The sequence below is a fragment of the Dermacentor variabilis genome, chromosome 9 (genome assembly GCF_050947875.1).
Source record: "Dermacentor variabilis isolate Ectoservices chromosome 9, ASM5094787v1, whole genome shotgun sequence".
Lineage (NCBI taxonomy): Eukaryota > Metazoa > Arthropoda > Arachnida > Ixodida > Ixodidae > Dermacentor > Dermacentor variabilis.
The window spans coordinates 75320457-75341054 of record NC_134576.1 but is presented as its reverse complement, the minus strand read 5'-3'; the positions used below and the strand labels follow the sequence as shown (position 1 = coordinate 75341054).

General features: G+C 47.4%; 1 protein-coding gene across 6 annotated transcripts in view; it reads right to left on the bottom strand.

The window, feature by feature from the left end:
• Positions 1 to 20598, bottom strand: part of LOC142556982 (uncharacterized) — a 147794-nt gene that overhangs the window by 36746 nt on the left and 90450 nt on the right. For 2 of the 6 annotated variants that reach the window (XM_075668465.1, XM_075668473.1), the window contains exon 2: positions 19638 to 19693. In XM_075668465.1, the coding sequence (XP_075524580.1) occupies positions 19638 to 19693 (56 nt within the window). Of the gene's footprint in view, positions 1 to 4; positions 10896 to 17884; positions 17935 to 18011; positions 18053 to 19637; positions 19694 to 20598 lie in introns of those variants that run through there. The other 4 variants (XM_075668472.1, XM_075668471.1, XM_075668469.1 and 1 more) reach the window with 4 other exon arrangements.

Below are 20598 nucleotides of genomic sequence, written 5' to 3'. Positions count from 1 at the left end.
TCACCAAAGGTCGGGGTATAGGATGGTTGACCGGGTGACCGGAGCGCGCCAGCTCTGGCTTGGAGAGGTAACGCAGGTGGCTTGGCGGCACGAGCAGACAGCGGCGGCGTTCTGGCCGGGCAGCTGGGCGTAGAGCTCGTACTCGTAGCCCGACTGCTCTCGTCCTACCCACGGGCACAGAAACTCGAACGCCAGCCTTGGGAAACAGGCGGCACGACAGACGGGAGCGGCGTTCTGGCCGGGCAGCTGGGCGTAGAACTCGGGCCCGTAGCCCGACTGCTCTCGTCCTGCCCACGGGCACAGAAGCTCGCCGGTCTTGAGCAGCTGGCGGCACGCTCGGGTAGGCTGGCGATGCACAGGAACGGGTTGGCAGGAGGCCCCGATCGGGTGAAGTCCTGGTGGCTCGGGTCTGGAACCCGATGGCCCGTCTTCAACTCCTGGTCCGGTGGCCGACCTTCTCCTGGCGTCGCTTCCTGGAACTCTCCCGGCGTCTCCCCCTTCTGCCAGCGCGCCTCGCCTTTTCTTCTATTCTGGCCGATTAGTCATTTTCAGATGGGCCGCCTGATGCCCCGTGGTCTTTCCTAATTGGTCCCAAGTAAAAGTGTTTAGAAGAAGCCGAGGCGAGCGGACGTGCGTTGCATGGGCTCCGCAAATTTCGAGCTTTTCGACCCTTCAAACCCCATCGGACCACCAAAATTTTGGTGGGAATCGACGTCGAAACCGAAGAGGACCATAAGGATACCACTTTCAAGCTGGTGGGTCCAATATTTTGGATTTTATCGGTATTTGAAGCTTCCGCGCGGTCGGCCGCCCAGCTAAGCCTAACGCAAGTACGGGGCTCCGCGGCATCCCCGGCCTCGGCCTGAGGAGTACGTAGCCATGAACGATGTCCCGACCTACCAACCCAATCATAGACCAACCCTTAGCTAGAGGACCAGCCAGAAATTCGACAGAAGCCCAAGAAATCATGGAAGACTTTAATGAAGCCGCCGAGCTCGACCAAGTGCAAGACCGAGGCAGGCCCGAGGCAGGCAACCAAGACCACAGAGGCAGCACCCCGTTTACAAGATTACAGATGGAAAAAGAAAGCCAGGACTGGGAAATCGCCATGTCTAGAAGGCAAAAAAGGCGACGAGATATCGGAAAAAGCGACCATATGGCGGCAGCGGTGACGCTAGGAAACGGCAATTCCATAGACGAGGCAAGGAGCGCAGCTGGTGCGCCAGCTGCATCGAAGCAGCAAGGAGAAGCGTTGTGGCGAAGACTACCTTCACTCTCGAAGGACAACTTGAAAATTGTGCTCTGGCCGAAGGGGCTCATCGTTAGAAATCTACAAACACACCAAGTCGCTCGGGCAGTCGTCGCGGCCACAAACTCGAGATGCAAGGCAGAAAACTTGATTATAAGACTACATAACGGATCCAACATCATAATTATTAGCACCGACAGCGAAGAAGCGGCCCAGGTCCTATGGCAGACCACACGGCTGACGTTCGGGGACCGCACCTACTAAGTCAACGCTCACGTTGCGGTGCCGGAAGGCACGCAGCGAGGAGTTATCCATGGGGTGGACCCAGGGACCACACCGGAGGAGCTCAAAGCAAATCTACGAGTCAGGACGCAGGGAGTCAAGATCCTTGCAGCCCGCATGCTGGGAAAATCAAGTACTGCGGTCGTAACCTTCGACGGCTCCATCACTTCCAAACAAGTTCTCTACTATGGCGGCGAAATGTGGTGCTACCGACATCGTCCAACAAGACAAGTATGCTATATCTGCTGCCAGCAAGGTCATCGGTCAGATGTCCGCCCGACTCCCGAGGCCAAGGCTTGCAAGCAGTGCGGCGAACAAAATCCAATGGAGCAGCACCAGTGCAGGCCCAAGTGCCTGATCTGCGAGGGCGACCACGTGACAGGCACCCGGGACGGTAAGCAGTGCCTTAAGACGGCCGAGGAGCTGCGGGGGAGACCGACTCATAAAGGCCAGCAGCGCAGCCAGAGCCAAAGCTGAGCACGGAGGCCACGTTGGTTCGGGGCACCGTTTATAAAGCTCGGGGAGGAAGACTTGGACAAGGGCCAGGGCGGCGGTGGCAGCGGACACAAATCACAGAGCCGAAGCCACAACTTGAGCAGGAGCCAGAGTCGAGGCTTCATCAGGGACGAATCCTACCCTTCCCTTGGCGAAGCAGACTGGCGGCCTGGGCCAGCGGCAGGGGCAGCAGCAGCAACTGCAGAAGAAGAGCAGCGGAGTCAAGGTGAGCTGGGGAGCGGGCCCTCCCAAATCGCTAGCCCCGCACTCGGGGCAAAACACCCACAAACAAAGCAACATGCTGGCAAACTACGATAGAATCAGAGAGGAAAACAAGGCGCTAAAGCGAGAGCTAGAGCTCAGCCTTGAGGAGACGCGCCAGCTTAAGAAAAGAATTTACGAACTAATAAGGGAGATGCAATGGCAAAGGCAGGCAGGGTGTTCGCCCGTCAGGTCGCTGCCGCCGCCGGCTGAGCAGCCCGCACAACAGCAACAATCAGAAGAGCAGAGTTTCAAAGATGAAATGCGCAATTTCATGGCAGCTATGCAGAACCAAGTTCAACAAATACAGCAGAAGGTAGCACTGCAAGATCAGAGCTTCCGTAATTACGTGAAGAGTCAAAACACCCAGAAAACCATTAACGATGCCAGAGATAGGCTATATAACGAAAGAAGATTTGGATCAGAAGCCCAAGGGACAAATGCTAGTAACTCCGCAACATGGCAGGACAAAACCAATTAAAGGTATGGCAATGGAACTGCAGGGGTTTCTGGCGCAAGCAGGGACTCCTGCAGCAATTCATTTATACCAAAGGCACACCACCAACTAATTGCACACCCATGTTGCGAGGGTACAAGTGCCAAGAGAGCGGACGAGCCGCAACCCTCGTTAGCAACAAAATTATAGCCATATCCCATGATGAAATCGAGGATACACAGATTGAACATGTAATAACAGAGGTTATACTTAAGAAGAAAAGGAAAGCCAGGAGCGGCTTCATAGTAAACGTAACAGCACCCCAAGGCAGAAGAAAGCAGATTTCATTAAGCTCTTCGCTGGGGCGAGCAAGCTGGCTGGGCAGAACGCCCTAATTATAGCGGGAGATTTTAACGCTAAGAGTCCGAGCTGGGGCTACCCCAAAGACGAAAAGAAGGGGAGAAATATCTTTAGCTGCAGAGAGCATCAGATGCGAGCTCCTTACGGATGAGAATCAACCAACGAGACAGGGCAACAGCGTTAGCCCAGACACGTGTCCTGACCTAACCTTCGTCAAAGGAGCAAAGCAAGTGGAATGGGAGAACCTGCTAGAAAACCTTGGCAGTGACCATCACATTATAAGAATAAGCACCGTAGCAGAAAATGTCAGGAGGAAGATCGGCACAGCTCGCCTCACGGATTGGGACGCCTTTAGACACCACTGCCGGCAGCTGGAGGGCAACATCACCTTAATAGTCGGGCCTGCTCGACCCTGGTTGTAAACCAGGGTCGAGCAGGCCCTTCTGAAACCAGGTGTGCCATTATTAGATATGTTCACGGCATATCTCACAATCTGAAAAAAGTAGGTAAACGAGCAGGTGTTCGTGTTATATTTTCCGCTCCGAAACGTCTTGGTTTGATGTGTGCCAAAGTGAAAGCAGGAAATCGGGAAAACAAACAGGTGTGCGCAAAAAAACATGGGCAGAAAGATGTCGGATGTGTACAGAAAGTAGTTTATTCTGTTCCCTTGTCATGCGGTTCATCATATGTAGGCCAAACGGGCAGATGTCTGAATGACAGATTACATGAGCATAGATATAAGATGGAAAACCAGCTCTCCAGTCATATAAGTGCACATTGTAAGGCCCACAAGTGCATCCCAGATTTTGATAGAACCAGTGTTCTGTACAGAGCTGATCATCAACTGACAAGGAAGATATTGGAAGCTTGAGATAAAAAAGTGTGGTGTTGATTGTATCAGCGAAGCCTCAGTTTCTCTTTCGACAAAGAGAGTGGCGTATCTTGAGAGCGACACTTAGAAGTTATTCTGTATCTTGGCTTCCTTGTGCGATGCAGATGACTGCCCTGTTTTTTCTTGTTGTTTTGTTCCTTGACAGCAGCTATATATTACTATGTCAAGAAATAAAACACTCAGTTGTTAGTGCGCCTACGTGCTGTCTCGTGTCCCCCTTCTTCGTGTGTTGTTTTATTCGGCGCCGCCTTTGTAATCATGCAACCGTACGTCGAATGTCACTAGGCAAGCCTATACTCCATTTCATACCTCAGGTGCAACGCTGTGGAAGCTACGCACGAAGTCCGGTCACCAAAATTTATTACTGCGCGCGTTTCCGCCTATGCTTCGCAGCGTGCCAGCGGCGTTTGCTCGTGCGAGCATGCACGTCAAGCTGCCGCGACGGGCAGCTTCATGAAAGAACAGTTTACGAAAATTGCAAAAGAAAACAAACGCGAGCGGCGGCGGCGGCAGATCTCTCGTAGCGTCGTTCAATAAAGCGCAGGACAGAAAGAGGCATGCCAGCACATGCCAGCACGCTGGTCCGACAGCTCGGTCCCCGCGAATCACGACCCTCTCGCCGGTTCTCTCCTCTGGCAACCACCTCACCCGGCGCTCCGGGAAGCGATGGGGGCATGTCCGCGGGGGTGATTTAGAAAGCGATTTCCGCCCCTTATATTAACAAAACAAAGAAAAAATTTCGGAACCGTAAATTATTAGGTCTGTTCTTCCCAATCCCAGCAATTCATGGAAATTGAAAACCATTTCAGCTTCCCTTTAAAAAATGTCATTTCGGCGCCTGAAAGCTCACTATTCTTGGCCGTGTTGTATCGCGAGACGACGTCCTTCCGGATCCAGCCAAGCTCTGCGCTGTTGCCGACTTTCCGCAACCAAAGAAGTTAAAGGAGCTTCAAGGTTTCCTTGGTTTACGCTCATACTTCCGACGTTTCATACGAAATTTCGCTTCCATAAGTGCACCCCTGACAGCCCTTCTAAGTGGCAACAAAGAACTTTCCACTTGGTCGCCCGCCTGTGACGACGCCTTCACGAAATTACGCCGCCTGCTAACCTCGCCACCTATCCTCCACCACTTCGATCCTGCAGCGCCCACAGAGGTCCACACCGATGCCAGCGGCGTTGGACTTGGCGCCGTACTTGCACAACGAAAAGCGGGGTTTGATGAATATGTCGTTGCCTACGCGAGCCGAACTCTGACAAAGGCCGAGGCTAATTACTCTGTTACAGAGAAAGAGTGTTTAGCCATTATTTGGGCCCTTGGAAAATTCCGTCCTTATTTGTATGGTCACCCTTTCGATGTCGTCACTGACCATCATGCCCTTTGTTGGCTGTCCACCCTTAAGGACCCATCTGGCCGACTTGCTCGCTGGGCCCTTAAGCTACAGGAGTACGACATCCGCGTTATCTACCGTTCCGGCCGCAAACACACGGACGCTGACGCCCTTTCTCGCTCACCGGTCTCCGCTGACTGCTCTTGCCTATCCGCCCTTGAGCCCACACTTCCATCTCATGCACTGCGCAACATGCCATCGGAGCAGCGCAAGGATCCCTGGATCTGTGCTCTCATCAGCATCCTTTCTGATCCATCCACCTCTTCACCATCTTGCGCTCTTCGCCACCAGGCTACCCACTTCTGCATTCGCGACGGCCTTCTTTATCGTCGTAATTACCTCTCTGACGGTCGGAAGTGGCTTCTCGTGATACCCCGCCATCTCCGTGACCTTATCTGCGACGCTTTCCATGCAGACCCTCAGTGCACACATGCCGGCCTTTTCAAGACCTATGCTCGACTACGCGTCCGATTTTATTGAAGCGGCCTGTATAACTACGTCAGAAAGTTCATTCGCTCCTGTGCTCAGTGCCAACGCCGAAAATTACCTCCCGGACAAGTCTACCTGTCACAACCCCTTCCCTGCCCTAGTCGGCCCTTTGATCGTGTTGGTATAAACATCTACGGACCGCTACCCTCCACTCCAGCAGGCAACCGCTGGATTATTGTTGCAGTGGATCACTTGACCCGCCATGCTGAAACAGCTGCTCTGCCGACTGCCACCACCTGCGACGTTGCATCGTTTCTGTTACGACATTTCGTTCTTCGCCACGGGGCCCCTCGAAAACTTCTGAGCGATAGAAGCCGCGCCTTTCTTTCCGATGCTTTGAAGGCACTACTCGACGAATGCCGAATTGTTCACCGCACCAGTACAGCGTACCATCCACAAACTAACGGCATGACCGAGCGCTTCAACCGTACTCCTGGCAATATGCTCTCCATGTACGTTGCCTCTGAACATTCAAACTGGGACCAAGTTCTCCCTTTCGTGACGTATGCGTACAATACTGCGGCCCAAGCAACTGCTGGTTTTTCCCCTTACTTTCTCCTATACGGACGAGAACCTTCTACTACGCTCGATACCAGTCTTTCATATACACCTGACGCGTCCGAAAGTACTCCGCTATCTGAAGCTGCTTGTCATGCTGAGGAATGCCGCCAGCTTGCCCGCTCTTTTTCCACCGAGGACCAGTGGCAGCAGCAATCCCGTCAACCTGCCGGCCGTTCTGCACCAACTTTTTCGCCTGGCTCTCGTATGGCTTCGGGTACCCGCTACTACACCTGGCCTCTCCTCAAAACTTGTCACAAAATACCTAGGACCCTACCGCGTTCTGGAGCAAACGTCCTCCATCAATTACATCGTAGAGCCCCTCACGCCATCGACGGACCTACGCCATCGCGGCTGCGAACTTGTCCACGTCTCTCGCATTAAGCCGTACTACGACCCAATAGTAGTCTCTTCGCCTTAAGCCGCCAGGATGGCGCCTTTTTCTGCGGAGGGCGATTGTAACGAAGAAGAGTAGCCTGCCTGCACCACAGCACCATCGCTACCGGCATGAGCTCGTGGTTGCTGTCTTTCGCCGGATGCTTGTGACGGCTACCCGTTCGCACTCGTTGCTAATCAATCTCATAGCAATAACATAATGATCTCTGCTGACATTACACCAATGTTTGCCATAAAAGGATGTTGAAATATCGCTTAAATTGAAATCCCATTAGTGTCTTTTGGTAAAAGCATTAGGCGATGCAATCAAAATTGTACAAAAGGCATGATAACTTTCAGAGACATACTGCATCTCGTCATTTGCTTTATGATGAAGGGACTGCTTAAACACAGAAGTATGGTCTCGGGTTGCAGCTTATAGACTTTAATTCCAGGCTATTTTTAGTTTTCAAGTTTAGTAATGTAATTTGCTGGGCGACTTGGTTCATATTAGTTTGGAAAAATTTTCCAGAAGCTTGTGCACATTTGATCACCTCTTAACTAATTTTTTTCTTTTTTTGCATAGGTTCTTTGCAAAAACATTCTGGTGTGCTTTCATTGAGGGGGGTCTACATACGCTGATAAAGTGGGGAGGGGGGATAATTCTTGCAAGGGGGCAAACATTGCTTGAAACGTCAGAATTTCATTTACCTGTATATCTGCATTGGGAGACCGCTCCAAAATTTTAAAGGAGCTTGCTTTCTCAACAATGTATTACAATTGTCTATGAATAATACATATGATAGGGACTGGGTGATCCATCTTGTAAAGATGGAAACTAAACATGAAAACTGGTGTCATTTAGAATGAAGGTTGTGGCGCTAAGTTTATTGCTACATGCATGTGAAATTTTTAGTAAGAGTTGCAATCATGTTGTCCACGCAGTAGGTTACAAAACGTTTTGCTTTAAATTACCTGCTCATTGTTCAGTGAAGGCATCTAATACAGCAGCTTCTAGCTCCTTTTGGGGTCCAGTGCTTGATTGTCAAGCTTTATAGAGCCAACAGTACATGTTGACAGCTGTGCACTTGCTCCATTTTGGGTGGTTATTTCTTTTCTACTTTCAGCAGCAAATGCCTGACTACTCCATGGGGCCTGGTCATGGTGTCAAGCCATATTTCGGGGATTTATTTAATGATTTTGTCACTGAACGAGTGGTTCTGTCTAAAGGTGATATTCTCCTCAAGTTGCTGAAGCACGCTGTTAAAAACTTTATCATTTACAGGGCTGACCAGCATGTTAGACCTTATCAACAGAATTTTTGAATGTCCAATATTCCCATATTCATGGTACCAGCTTTCCTAACTGTTGAGCAAAACAGGCACAACAATGTCATATTTTTGTTTTTGCCCTAAATGCTACACACTATAGAAAATGCTGAAACAAATTCCTCTTTTCGGTGCAGTGCGGTCACAAAACCAGTGCTTCCAGTCTGTCAGATTTGCCTTGTTTTGCGACTCTCTATGTGGAGTCACAGTTACAAAGATTGTTAAATGACTGTACACTTCTTGACCTGACAAAGCCAATTCACCATGATAGTTCACTTGCTGATATATGGGATGGTGAAATGTACCAAAGATTTGCCTCTGCAATACAACACTGTGGGCCTAGAATCAGCTTCACATTAAATGCTGATGGAACATCAGTTTTCAAGTCGAGTGGCACAGACATTTGGCCTATTCAGTTGATAGTGAATGAGGTTCCTGCTAAGCAGAGGATATCCAAACGGGTTCTTGCAGCCTTGTGGTTCTGGAAGGAGAAGCCAAACATGGAGCTTTTTCAAAGCGCATTTGTCAAGCGAATGAGCCAGATAAGTGAAAATGGCTTTGTCTTGGAGCGACAGGGCCAACATCAGACATTTCAAGCTTATTGCATTTGTTTTGCAGTTGATTCTGTTGCCAGGGCACTCATGCAAGGTGTGGCTCAATTCAATGGGTATTTTGGGTGTAATTGGTGCCTACAGAAAGGTGAACGAGCTGGTGGATCAACAAAGTACCTGGTAGAGTCATTTAATTCCACTGAGAGAACAGAAAGCCAGATGCTTGAAGACGTGCAAAAAGGAGTTATGCAAGGGGTGACTGTTCATGGTGCGAAAACAGTGTCTCTGTTGATAAGTCTGCAACATTTTGACATAGTATGGGGCTTTGTTCCCTACTACATGCATTGCGTTTTGCTGGGAATTGGACGACAGCTCTCAGCTTTATGGTTCGAGTCTTCTGGTGGTGCATACTCAATACGTGAGCAACACAAAATCGATGAGAGGCTTATGACTATCAGGCCACCGAGGGATCTGAGAAGATTGCCAAGACCAACGAAAGAGCGGAAGTGGTGGAAAGTAGATGAGCTGGAAAAGTGGATGTTGTATTACAGCATTCAAGTGCTTGATGGCATTCTTGACAAGAATTACCTTCAGCACTGGGCATGCTTAGTTGAAGCTTTGCATATTATGCTGTAGTGCAATAGAAATTGTGAGTTAATTCAAGCTGAGCAACTCTTGCTGGAGTTTCATGTGCATTCTCAAATCCTTTTTGGCATGGCATTGATGACATTTAATATGCACCAGCTCACACATATTGTGAAAAGTAATCGTTACTGGGGTTCACTCTGGGCACACTCTGCATTTCCATTTGAATCTGGGAACGGTGGCCTCAATGAAACTCTAAAAGCTGCAAATGGGATTCCCCATCAGCTGTGCAGGGTTTTGCAAATCGAAAATACTTTAATGGAACTGCAGGACCTGGCTGTTAATCCTAGTGTGGTGCAGTACTGCGGTTCTTTTGATGATAAAGTAACACAGAAAAGTGCATGCAGCAGTAATGGCACCCAATTTTTTGGGAGTAGTTCTCAGTATATTCCACCAGCCTGTCCATTGCCTTGTTATCAAGAGATCCCACCACATTCTGTCCAATACAAAAGAATAATGTTAAATGGGTCAATCCTTACTGACAGCTTGTACGCATCAAGGAAGGAGACAAACAGCTCAGTCGTGCAGCTCTCTGACAAGTCATTTGACATCATTGAACAAATCATTTTCAGTGGTGATCAGACTTACATATGTGTTAAAAAGCTTACGTGCAGACCATTAAAGTATCACTCGGTGACACTAAATCATGTGCAAGAAGTGTTTCACGAGGAGTCGTCCACTGTAATTCTGCAGATATAAGAAGTGCTAGCGTATTTATCAATTTGGAAAGTGCTGCAAACATATGCACTCCTCCCAGTACACAGTCCTTTTGTTTGGCGAGCACTATGGGAGTAACCATTATATATTTTGTTCCATGGTTACATATAAAAAAAGCAGTGTTTTGTTATACATGATTGCTTGTTTTCAACATTCCCATTTGCAATGTAAAGGCTGTGAGAAGCACATTAGCACGGTTCCCAGTTTAATTTCCGTCTCAGGATTTTTTTTTTTTAATTTTCAAATCTGTGCTCATGTTGTCTATTTACTTCTTGTTCTCATGTTTTTGAGCATCCAGTATAAAATCAGATTCCTTTTGTATGTTTGTAAAATGTAATCTGGAATTAAACTTGTGACTGCTCAGCAGCAATATTTACAAAAGCATGTAAATACTGCTCCTCAGCAGCAGTACTTACATGCTTGTGTTGATGTACACACTAAAGTTTTGTCTCTATACCCTGCTCTATGATTTGTAGTTTGTAATGTTATGCTCCTTGAATCTGCGTCGACATTATCGGGTCCACTGTGTGAATTTACATAAGCATTCTCATGTACATTGTATTTGTGCCCTATCTATGAAGGCATCATTCGAAAGTTCGAAGGACCACAAACAACTTTCACATATTCTAAATATGCACATGCGTGGTATGCTGTATACAATCACAATCATTTTTGTGGTGACCCTCCTATTCACCTGTATTCTCGTCTCATCCTTGTTTCTTTTTGTACTATAGTATTTTCGTAAGTCCTCTAGCCAGAAAATTATTTCTTGTGGCCAGTGTACAGTGTCCAATAGGTTTTTGTAATTCTAGTTGCTCTACCTTGTGAAAACTTTTGTGCACTGTTAATTTGTAGTAAGAAGTAGCTCATCATCTTATGAATGAATGAATGAATGTTTTATGTTTTATGGCGCAAGGGCCAAGTATGGCCAAAGAGCGCCATGTCCGTGTTTATGAGTTTGCAGTGAAATCATGAGTTCGATGAAGTTGGTGTGACGTGGCTGTAGAGGGGCCTTAAAAAATGGTCGCGCTAAAGTGCGCAAAATCTATATAATAAGATTATGGCGATGACTTATGACGTGTACCATGAACAGTAAGATGCATTTAAATAGAATGATACGATGCGTAAAAATATATAAGGTTATAAGATATGCTAGAGCACTGCTGCCTCCTTAGAGCCCTTGAAGAACAAGGGCCTGGAGGCATGTGCTATGCAAAACTTATCGCAGTGGCATCCTCTGGAGCGAGGATGCTCTACGAATTTAAAGGGCATATAACGTGTACTACGACATCATTTAAATAGTTGAGGATTGCCTTGGTGTCAAAAAGCGGTTCCTTGCCGAGAAACATAGCCGGGTGTAGAGGGATGTTGTAATGGTAAGCAAGCGGAAAATGTTTCTTTCTCTCCGTTTCGGCTTCCCGACACTCCAGGAGCACGTGGAGGACGGTAAGCCTCTCGCCGCATCTACCACAGATTGGAGGTTCACTTCCAGTAAGCAGATAATTATGGGTGCCAAATGTGTGTCCTATTCTGAGGCGACAGAATAGGACATCTGTTCGCCGAGATTTTGTTGGGGAGGGCCAAAAACCTAACTGTGGCTTTATAACGTGCAGTTTATTATCTATCTCTGCGTCCCACATGCGTTGCCAGTGGTTTCGCAGTTTCTTTCGTATGTAAGGTTTCAGATCTGTGAAGGGCACCAAAGCAGTATTATTAACGGCAGGGAGTGCAATTGACGTAGCCATCTGGTCTGCCAAAGCGTTACCTTCGATTCCCCTGTGGCCGGGTACCCAGCATATGATGATTTGCTGGTTAGATAGATAAGCTTTGCACATGTCGGAATAGACCTCAGTAAGTACAGGATTTTTATGTTTGTAGGGTGACATTAAGGCCTTCACCACACTAAGGGAGTCTGTATATATAACGGCTTTTTGGAGTTTTGCTTTCTTTATATGCTTTACAGCCGACCATACAGCGTAGGCCTCTGCCGTAAAGATACTTGTTTCTGGATGTAGTACATCGGATTCCGAAAAAGAAGCACCAACGGCTGCATATGATACTCCGCCATGTGACTTGGAAGCGTCTGTGTAGAACTCTGTGCATGAGTGTTTGTACTGAAGTTCTAGGAAATGCATTCGAATTTCAACCTCTGGAGCATGCTTTGAAACTTTTACAAAGGATACGTCGCATTCTATGACCTGCCAGTCCCAAGGAGGTAATAGCTTGGGTGGGCGCATTAAGCGGTGCTCCAGGAGTGGGACATGCATTTCATCGCTAAGCTCCTTCAAACGCAGCGAGAAAGGCTGTCTTATGGACGGACGGTTGCGGAAAAGTGTAGCATACGTCATATCGGTAATGGTATTAAAACATGGGTGTTCAGGAATGGAATGCACTTTAAGGAAATAAGTAAAGCCGACGTATGATCTCTGTAAGTGGAGCGGCCACTCATTCGATTCGGCATAAAGGCTTTCGATCGGGCTTGTTCTGAAAGCACCAGTGGCTAGGCGGATACCTAGATGATGGACAGGATCCAGCATCCTTAGCGCGCTCGGGGCGGCAGAGTTATACACTACGGCCCCATAATCTAATCGTGACCGTATTAGGCTCTTGTAGAGATTCATTAGACACTTTCTGTCACTACCCCACGTAGTCTTGGATAGAAGTTTCATTAAGTTCATTGTTTTTAGACATTTTTCTTTGAGATATTTGATGTGTGGAATGAAAGTGAGTCTATCGTCAAGTATAATACCTAGGAATTTGTGCTCTTTGTTGATAGGAATTTGTTGTCCACACAGTTCTAAGCAAGGATCCGGGACCAGGCCTCTCTTTCGTTTAAAAAGAACACAAGAACTTTTGCGAGGATTGATTTTAAATCCGTTTTTCTCTGCCCATTTTGATACTTTGTTCAAACCATGCTGTACCTGCCTCTCGCACACTGCGAGGTTACAGGATTTAAAAGCTATTTGAATGTCGTCCACGTAGATAGAGTAAAAAATGGCCGGAGGTAATGAAGCACGAAGCGTGTTCATCTTCACTAAAAAGGGCGTGCAGCTAAGCACGCCTCCCTGGGGTACACCAGTTTCTTGTGTAAAAGGACGTGACAGTACATTGCCGACTTTTACACGGAATGTGCGATTGGACAAATAACTTTCTATGAGGCTTAGCATCTTACCGTGAATGCCCATTTCTGCTAAGTCTCTTAAGATCCCGTATCGCCACGTTGTGTCGTATGCCTTCTCCATATCGAGGAATATGGATAGGAAAAACTGTTTGTGTACAAACGCGTCACGGATGTTTGCTTCAATACGTACAAGGTGATCAGTTGTGGAGCGCCCTTCCCTGAAGCCACACTGATAGGGATCAAGTATTTTGTTCTGTTCAAGGAAATGGATGAGTCGCCGATTAATCATTTTTTCAAACACCTTACAGATACAACTTGTGAGGGCTATCGGGCGGTAACTTGCCACTGAGGAAGGGTCCTTGCCTTGTTTCAAAACAGGGACCATAATGGCTTCCTTCCATGCGGTTGGAAGGTACCCTGCATCCCAAATGGTGTTGAAAAGTGTGAGTAGTGTAACCTGCGTGTCATTATGTAAGTTTTTGAGCATTTCATACATGATTCTATCAGATCCTGGTGCGGAGCTGTTGCATACGCTCAAGGCAGCTCTTAATTCAGCAATACAAAAAGGACGGTTGTAAGGCTCATTCTCTCGACCTTTTCTTCTTAATGGCTTACGTTCTTCTGTTTCTTTGTATTTGAGGAAGGACTGTGTATAATTTGTTGGACTTGACACGCTCTCAAAATATTCCCCAAGTGAGTCTGCCTGGTCTTGCAGTGTATCGCCCTGTGTGTTCACCAGGGGGAGTGAATGTGTTTGCCGCCCTCTAATCCTATTAACTCTGTTCCAGGCTTTGGCCTCATCCCTAAACAAGTTAATACTCGATAAAAACCTGTGCCAGCTCTCTCTTCTGGCCTGTCGGCGGGTTCTCCTACCTTGGGATTTTATTTTTTTAAAGTTGACAAGATTCTCAGCGGTGGGAGAAGCTCGCAGCAACCCCCACGCCTTGTTCTGATTCTTACGGGCGGTCCGACATTCGCTGTTCCACCACGGTACACGTCGTTTGCATGCCAGACCACTCGCTTCGGATATGCATTTTGATGCGGCATCCATCATGAATGATGTAAGATACTCTACAGCAGCATCAATTTCTAGAGAAGACATGTCGGCCCATGAGATGTTAGTGAGAGTTCGAAATTTCTCCCAGTCGGCTGTGTCTATCTTCCACCTAGGAGCTTGTGGAGGACATTCGTTTTCTTTAGATGTTCTTATCAGTATCGGGAAGTGGTCGCTCCCGTAAGGATTGTTCATAACTTCCCATTCAAGTTCGAGCAGTATAGACGGGGAAACTATACTAAGATCTATTGAAGAAAATGTTCTATTTGCTAGAGAGTAATATGTGGGTTCCTTTTTATTCAGCAAGCACGCACCGGAAGAAAAGAGGAACTGTTCCACAAGACGACCTCGCGCATCTGTACGAGAGTCGCCCCACAGGGAGCTGTGCGCATTGAAGTCGCCAAGAACAACATAGGGTTCTGGCAGTTCATCTATAAAGGACTGAAATTCATGTTTAGTTAATTTGTAATGCGGGGGTATATAAAGCGAGCAAATAGTGATGAGTTTGTTTAGCAGAACAACTCGCACCGCCACTGCTTCAAGGGGCGTTCGAAGCTGTAAAGGTTGACATGCTATACTTTTATGTGTGAGAATCGCAACACCACCCGATGATGCGATGGCATCATCGCGATCTTTACGAAACGTAACATACGTACGGAGAAAGTTTGCGTGTCTGGATTTTAAATGTGTTTCCTGTAAACACAGCACTTTTGGATTATGTTTGTGGATGAGTTCTTGCAAATCATCAAGGTTTGTAAGGAGACCTCTAATGTTCCATTGAATGATTTGTGTATCCATATTTAAAATAAATTGGTGCTGTGTTTACGGAAACGGACGGGATGCCTTAGATTACAGAACCCTTTCGAGGCCCTGTAATAGGGGTTTTGTTCTTTCTGGAGCGTTCGAGGGAGCCTCGCCGCTCCTTAGGCGCTTGGTGCGCCTTGAGGATGGGTGTAGTGTCCATTGCCTCTTGTGAGGCGCCGGACACGTGCTCTTGCGAGCGGGAAGATTTTAGAGGGAGTCCCGCCTTGGAGGGCAAGACCCCTGCGCCCACCAGCCCGGAGGTCGATGGGGCTCCCAGAGGGACTTGGCTACGCCGGCCGTTGCCAGCGCATGAAGGAACCTCGGAAGTTGAGGCAGCCTCGGCTGCGCCCTCCTTCGGGGTCGATGGTTCCTTCTCCTCGGTTGACGGAGCAGCGCTAGCTGCAACCGTCGCGGGGGCAGATGGCGTGACTGCCGACTCACTGCTTGTGGGTCGGACAGCCGCCGGAGGCCGTTGTGACGCTGCCCCCTGACGCGCCACTTCGGCAAAGCTTTTCTTTGGCAGGTATGCTACCCGCCTTCGTGCCTCTTTGAACGATATATTCTCTTTTACTTTTATGGTTACAATTTCTTTTTCCTTCTTCCAGGAGGGGCACGACCGTGAGTACGCGGCGTGATCCCCATCACAGTTTACACAGTGTAGAGAGTTCTTACATTCTTCAGTTGCGTGTTCAAGGGCACTGCATTTGGCGCATGTTTGGCGGCCTCGGCAGCTCTGCGAGCTGTGGCCAAAACGTTGGCATTTGAAACATCTCAAGGGATTTGGCACATACGGGCGTACACGAAGCTTGATGTACCCGGCCTCGATTGACTCGGGCAGGACACTTGAATTGAAGGTGAGTATTAGGTGTTTGGTCGGAATTTCTTTACCGTCTCTCCTTATCTTGATCCTTTTGACATTTATGACATTCTGTTCGCTGAAGCCCTCCAAGAGCTCAGCCTCAGAGAGCTCCAGCAAATCATCGTCCGAGACAACGCCGCGGGAAGTATTCATCGTGCGGTGCGGGGTTACTACCACTTGGGTCTCCCCAAATGATACTAGCTGAGGCAGTTTTTCAAATTGCTTCTGATCGCGGAGCTCCAGGAGGAGGTCTCCGCTAGCCATCCTCGACACCTTATATCCTGGACCAAAGACTTCGGTAAGAGACTTAGATACAAGGAACGGGGAGATTGTTCGCACTTGTTTAGCTGGTTTTTCAGAGTGGATCACGTGAAAACGAGGGAAGGATTCTTTTTGTCGACCAAAAAACTGGAATAAATCATCGGTGCGCCCTCTTTTCTGAGGGCGATCAGGAAGTGGAGGGAAGGATGTTGCCATAAAGGAATTGAATTTTCGGCAATAACGCCAGCCACCCACCATGGAGTCCTACAAGGGGACGCTACAGAGACTGTAAGAACAGGTCCTGTATACGCCAGCTGTACGTCATCACTATAACCAAATATGAAATAACCTAGGTTGGTTAATCACACAAGGTTAACCCTTGCTGCCTGGAAACTATGGAAGTAAGCGGAAGGAAGGAGAAGACAGGAAAGATGAAAAGTGAGAGAAAGACGAAGGCTGGAGGGAGAGAGAGACAGGAAAAGGCAACTACCGATTTCCCCCGGGTGGGTCAGTCCGGGGGGGCCGTCTATGTGAAGCAGAGGCCAAAGGGGTGTGTTGCGTCCGCCGGGGGGCCTTAAAGGTCCAGACACCCAGCATCGGCTCAACCCCCAGGATCCCCCTTTCCCCAGACACGGCTAAGCCGCGCACGGCTACACGCGGGAGGGTCCAACCCTCGTGTGCTCGGGTACGTGGTGTCGCAACACACCAAACGCCTGCTAACGCAGACGCCCATCTTAATCTCAAATGCTGCTATGTATGAATTTTGTACATTTTGTGCATGCTGCTTCGCAACATATGTACATACATTCCATGCATATAAATTTATGCTTTGTTTTTATGCCCTTATGTCTGAACTCTGCTGCAATTTTGCCCATGTCAATAAATATAACTTGCTGGGATGCCACGAACTTGTTTTAAATTTTTGGTGGTCTTGTTTTACGCAGTGTTAAAATCTATGACTGTGCTGGCGTGTAGTCGTGCACGGCTTAGCCATGTCTGGGAAAAGGGGGATCCTGGAGGTTGAGCCAATGCCGGGTGTTCGGACCATTAAGGCCCTCGGTGGAGGCAACACACCTCTTTGGCCTCTCTGATTCACATAGACGGCACCCCCGGACTGACCCACCCGGGGGAAATCGGCAGTCGCCTTTTCCTGTCCGCCTCTTCAAGCTTTTTCTTTCCTATCTTCTTTCTTTTACTGTCCTTTCATCTCTTCTCTTCCGTCACTTCCTAATTTTCCTAGGCGGCTAGGGTTAACCTTGTGTATGTGCCCTCCCTTGGGTACAATATATTAAGTTATAGTGGCAATGTACGGTTGGCGCCTGCAGCCTTACCCGTTAGGTGCTGCAGTGTCCCCAAGTTGGGCTTCGTGGTGGGTGGCTGCCACTGCCGCCGAAAAGAAAAGAAAGTACTATGGGAATACCTGCATTTCCCCGCATACTTGATTGTCACCCTCAAAAAAGGGGACGCACCGATGACCTAACCACATGCTTCAACAGAACAAGAGAGACCTATCCGAAATACCATGCCCATACCATACACAGCGAGAACTCTGAAAAAGAGGCCAGATTCATTTCCCCTTTCATAGTTGCAAAATCTTTAACCGAAGCCATAGGGTCAGGTCATAAAGTAACGAAAATGGCTAGCGGAGACCTTCTTCTTGAGATCCCTTAGAAACATCAGTACGAGAAGCTTGGCAGTCTTGTGACATTTGGTAACATACCAATTTCTGTTACACAACACCGAACAATGAATAGCTCACGAGGAATCGTGTCAGAGGCAGACCTCCAAGATTTGACAAAAGCTGAACTCCTGGAAGGGTGGAAAGAACAAAGTGTCACCAATGTAAAACGTATTATACTTAGACGAGACAACAAGGAAATCCCCACCAAGCACCTTGTCGTAACATTTGCATCCAGCATACTGCCAGAAACCATCGAAACAGGATATATCAGGTTAAGTGTCTGACCATATATCCCCAACCCTAGACGGTGTTTCCTATGTCGGAGGTTCGGCCATGGCTCGCAGAGCTGCCGTGGTGAAATAACTTGTGCAAAGTGTGGAGTCCTGGGCCACCCCTACAACAACTGCAGTGGCACACCTCACTGTGTGAACTGCAGTGGTGACCATCCAGCCTACTCACGCTCCTGTCCAAACTGGAAAAAAGAAAAAGAAATAATCACCCTCAAAGTCAAAGAAAAAATTTTCTGGAACAAATTCCTGTCAACAAAGAGCACAAATTTCAAGGTGTTATACTTGACTCCAGGCTTACTTTCATTTCACACATAAAATGTCTTAAAGCAAAGTGTCTAAAAACAATGAACTTATACTTAAAATCCTATCCCAGACAACATGGGGTAGCGACAGGAAGTGCCTTTTGAATCTTTACAGGACCCTAGTTCAATCCCGAATAGATTATGGCGCTGTAGTATATGACTCTGCTGCACCGAGTGCGCTAAAGATGTTAGACCCCGTTCGTCATCTGGGTGTCCGCCTGGCCACTGGCACATTTAGAACAAGCCCTTTTGAAAGTCTATACGTAGAGTCAGACGAGTGGTCACTCCATTTTCAGCGAACATACATCAGCTTCACATATTTTCTCAACGTGCGCTCTAATAAAGAACATCTGTTTTTCACAACTGTAAATTACTTGACCTGCGAAACATTTTTTGTAATAGACCCTCCATGAGACTTCCTTTGTCACTCCGTGCAAGAGAACTTAGCGAAGAAATAGATGTCCCAGTTCTCGAACATCGCCTAATGCCTCCAGCTAAGCCATTACCACCCTGAGAGTGGCAGGTGATAGACTGTGGCGTGTCCTTTGTAGAGGTCACAAAGCACGCACCTGACCTCAAAATCGCTATGCATTTCTGTGAACTTCAATCGAAGTACTCGTGCTCATAATTCTACACAGATGCATCAAAATCACATGCTGGTGTATCTTATGCTGCTGTTGGTCCCTCTTTTTCTAAATCTGAGGTATTGAACCCGTTAACAAGTATCTTCACTGCAGAAGCCTATGCAGTACTGTCTGCAGTAAAACATATAAATTAATTAAAACTCGACAGAGCAATAGTATTTACAGACTCGCTAAGTCTTGTAAAAGCGTTAATTTCTTTACAAAAGCATACAAATCCTGTTTTCATTGAACTTTACTCACTCTTACGCAACATTCATGTAGCACATAGCCACATAATGATATGCTGGGTACCTGGCCATAGATGCATCGAGGGTAATGTACTAGCTGACGAAATGGCCACATCACTAACCACTTTTCCTACGGCTGTTGTCCCCGTCACAGATCCGAAGTCTTTCTTAAGAAAGAAACTGCGACAACCCTGGCAACGCATGTGGAACGCAGAAACAAACAATGAACTGTAGGTTATAAAGCCACAGTTAGGTTTTTGGCCCTCCCTAACAAAATTTCGGCGAATAGATGTCCTATTCTGTCGCCTCAGAATAGGGCACACATTTGGTACCCACAATTTTCTGCTTACTGGAAATGAACCGCCAACCTGTGGTCGATGTGGTGAGAGGCTGACCGTTCTGTTGGAGTGTCGGAAAGCCGAATCTGAAAGAAAAAAACATTTTCCTCTTGCGTATTATTATTGTGTCCCTCTTCACCTAGCTATGTTTTTTGGTAAAGAACCGTTTTTTAACACCAGAGTAGTCCTAAATTTTTTTAAATGATGTTGTCCTACATGTTATAAGCCCATTAAATTCGTAGTGCATCCTCTTTCTAGAGAATGCCGTTGTGATAGTTGTTTTGTGTAGCACATGCCTCTAGGCCCTTCTCAAGGGCTCTAACGAGGCCGTGGTGCTCTAGTGAATTTTTGAATCTTATAAATTTTTTATATGGTATCATTATTTCGCAATGCACCTTAATGCTCATAGTACACGTCTTCTGTCATTGCCATAATCTTATTACACATAGACTTTATGCACATTAGAGCAACCATCTTTTAAGGCCCCTTTACAGCCATGTCACATGAACTTCATACAAGTCATAACTCCACTGCAAACTCATCAACACTGGCTTGGCGCTCTTTGGCCATACCTGGCCCTTGCGCCAATAAACACCACACATTCATTCATTCATAATGAAGTTATTTCCTCTCAATACATTCCAGAATCTGAGGAAGACTTCGAAATTGACAGCGAGAACTGTCAGAGGCTTCACTTTGAGCGAATGGCATATTCGCCAAATGACGAGTGGGAAGATGATGATGTTCTGCCAGAGGTATCTGTTTACTCAGTGCTGTATCAATGCTTATGGATTGTATCTCTTAAAGTAGACTTGTAAGACATTTTCTGGTTTTGTGTGCAGTGCCTTACAAGAAAGCAACCGGGACCGAAGCATGAACTTCTTCGAACACTGAAAAAGAAAACAAGCGACATCCGGCAACGAGAGGTGGAGGCCTCTTTGAAGAAACTACAAGAGGAAAAAGTGGACGATATTGGTGACTGCCGTGTTTT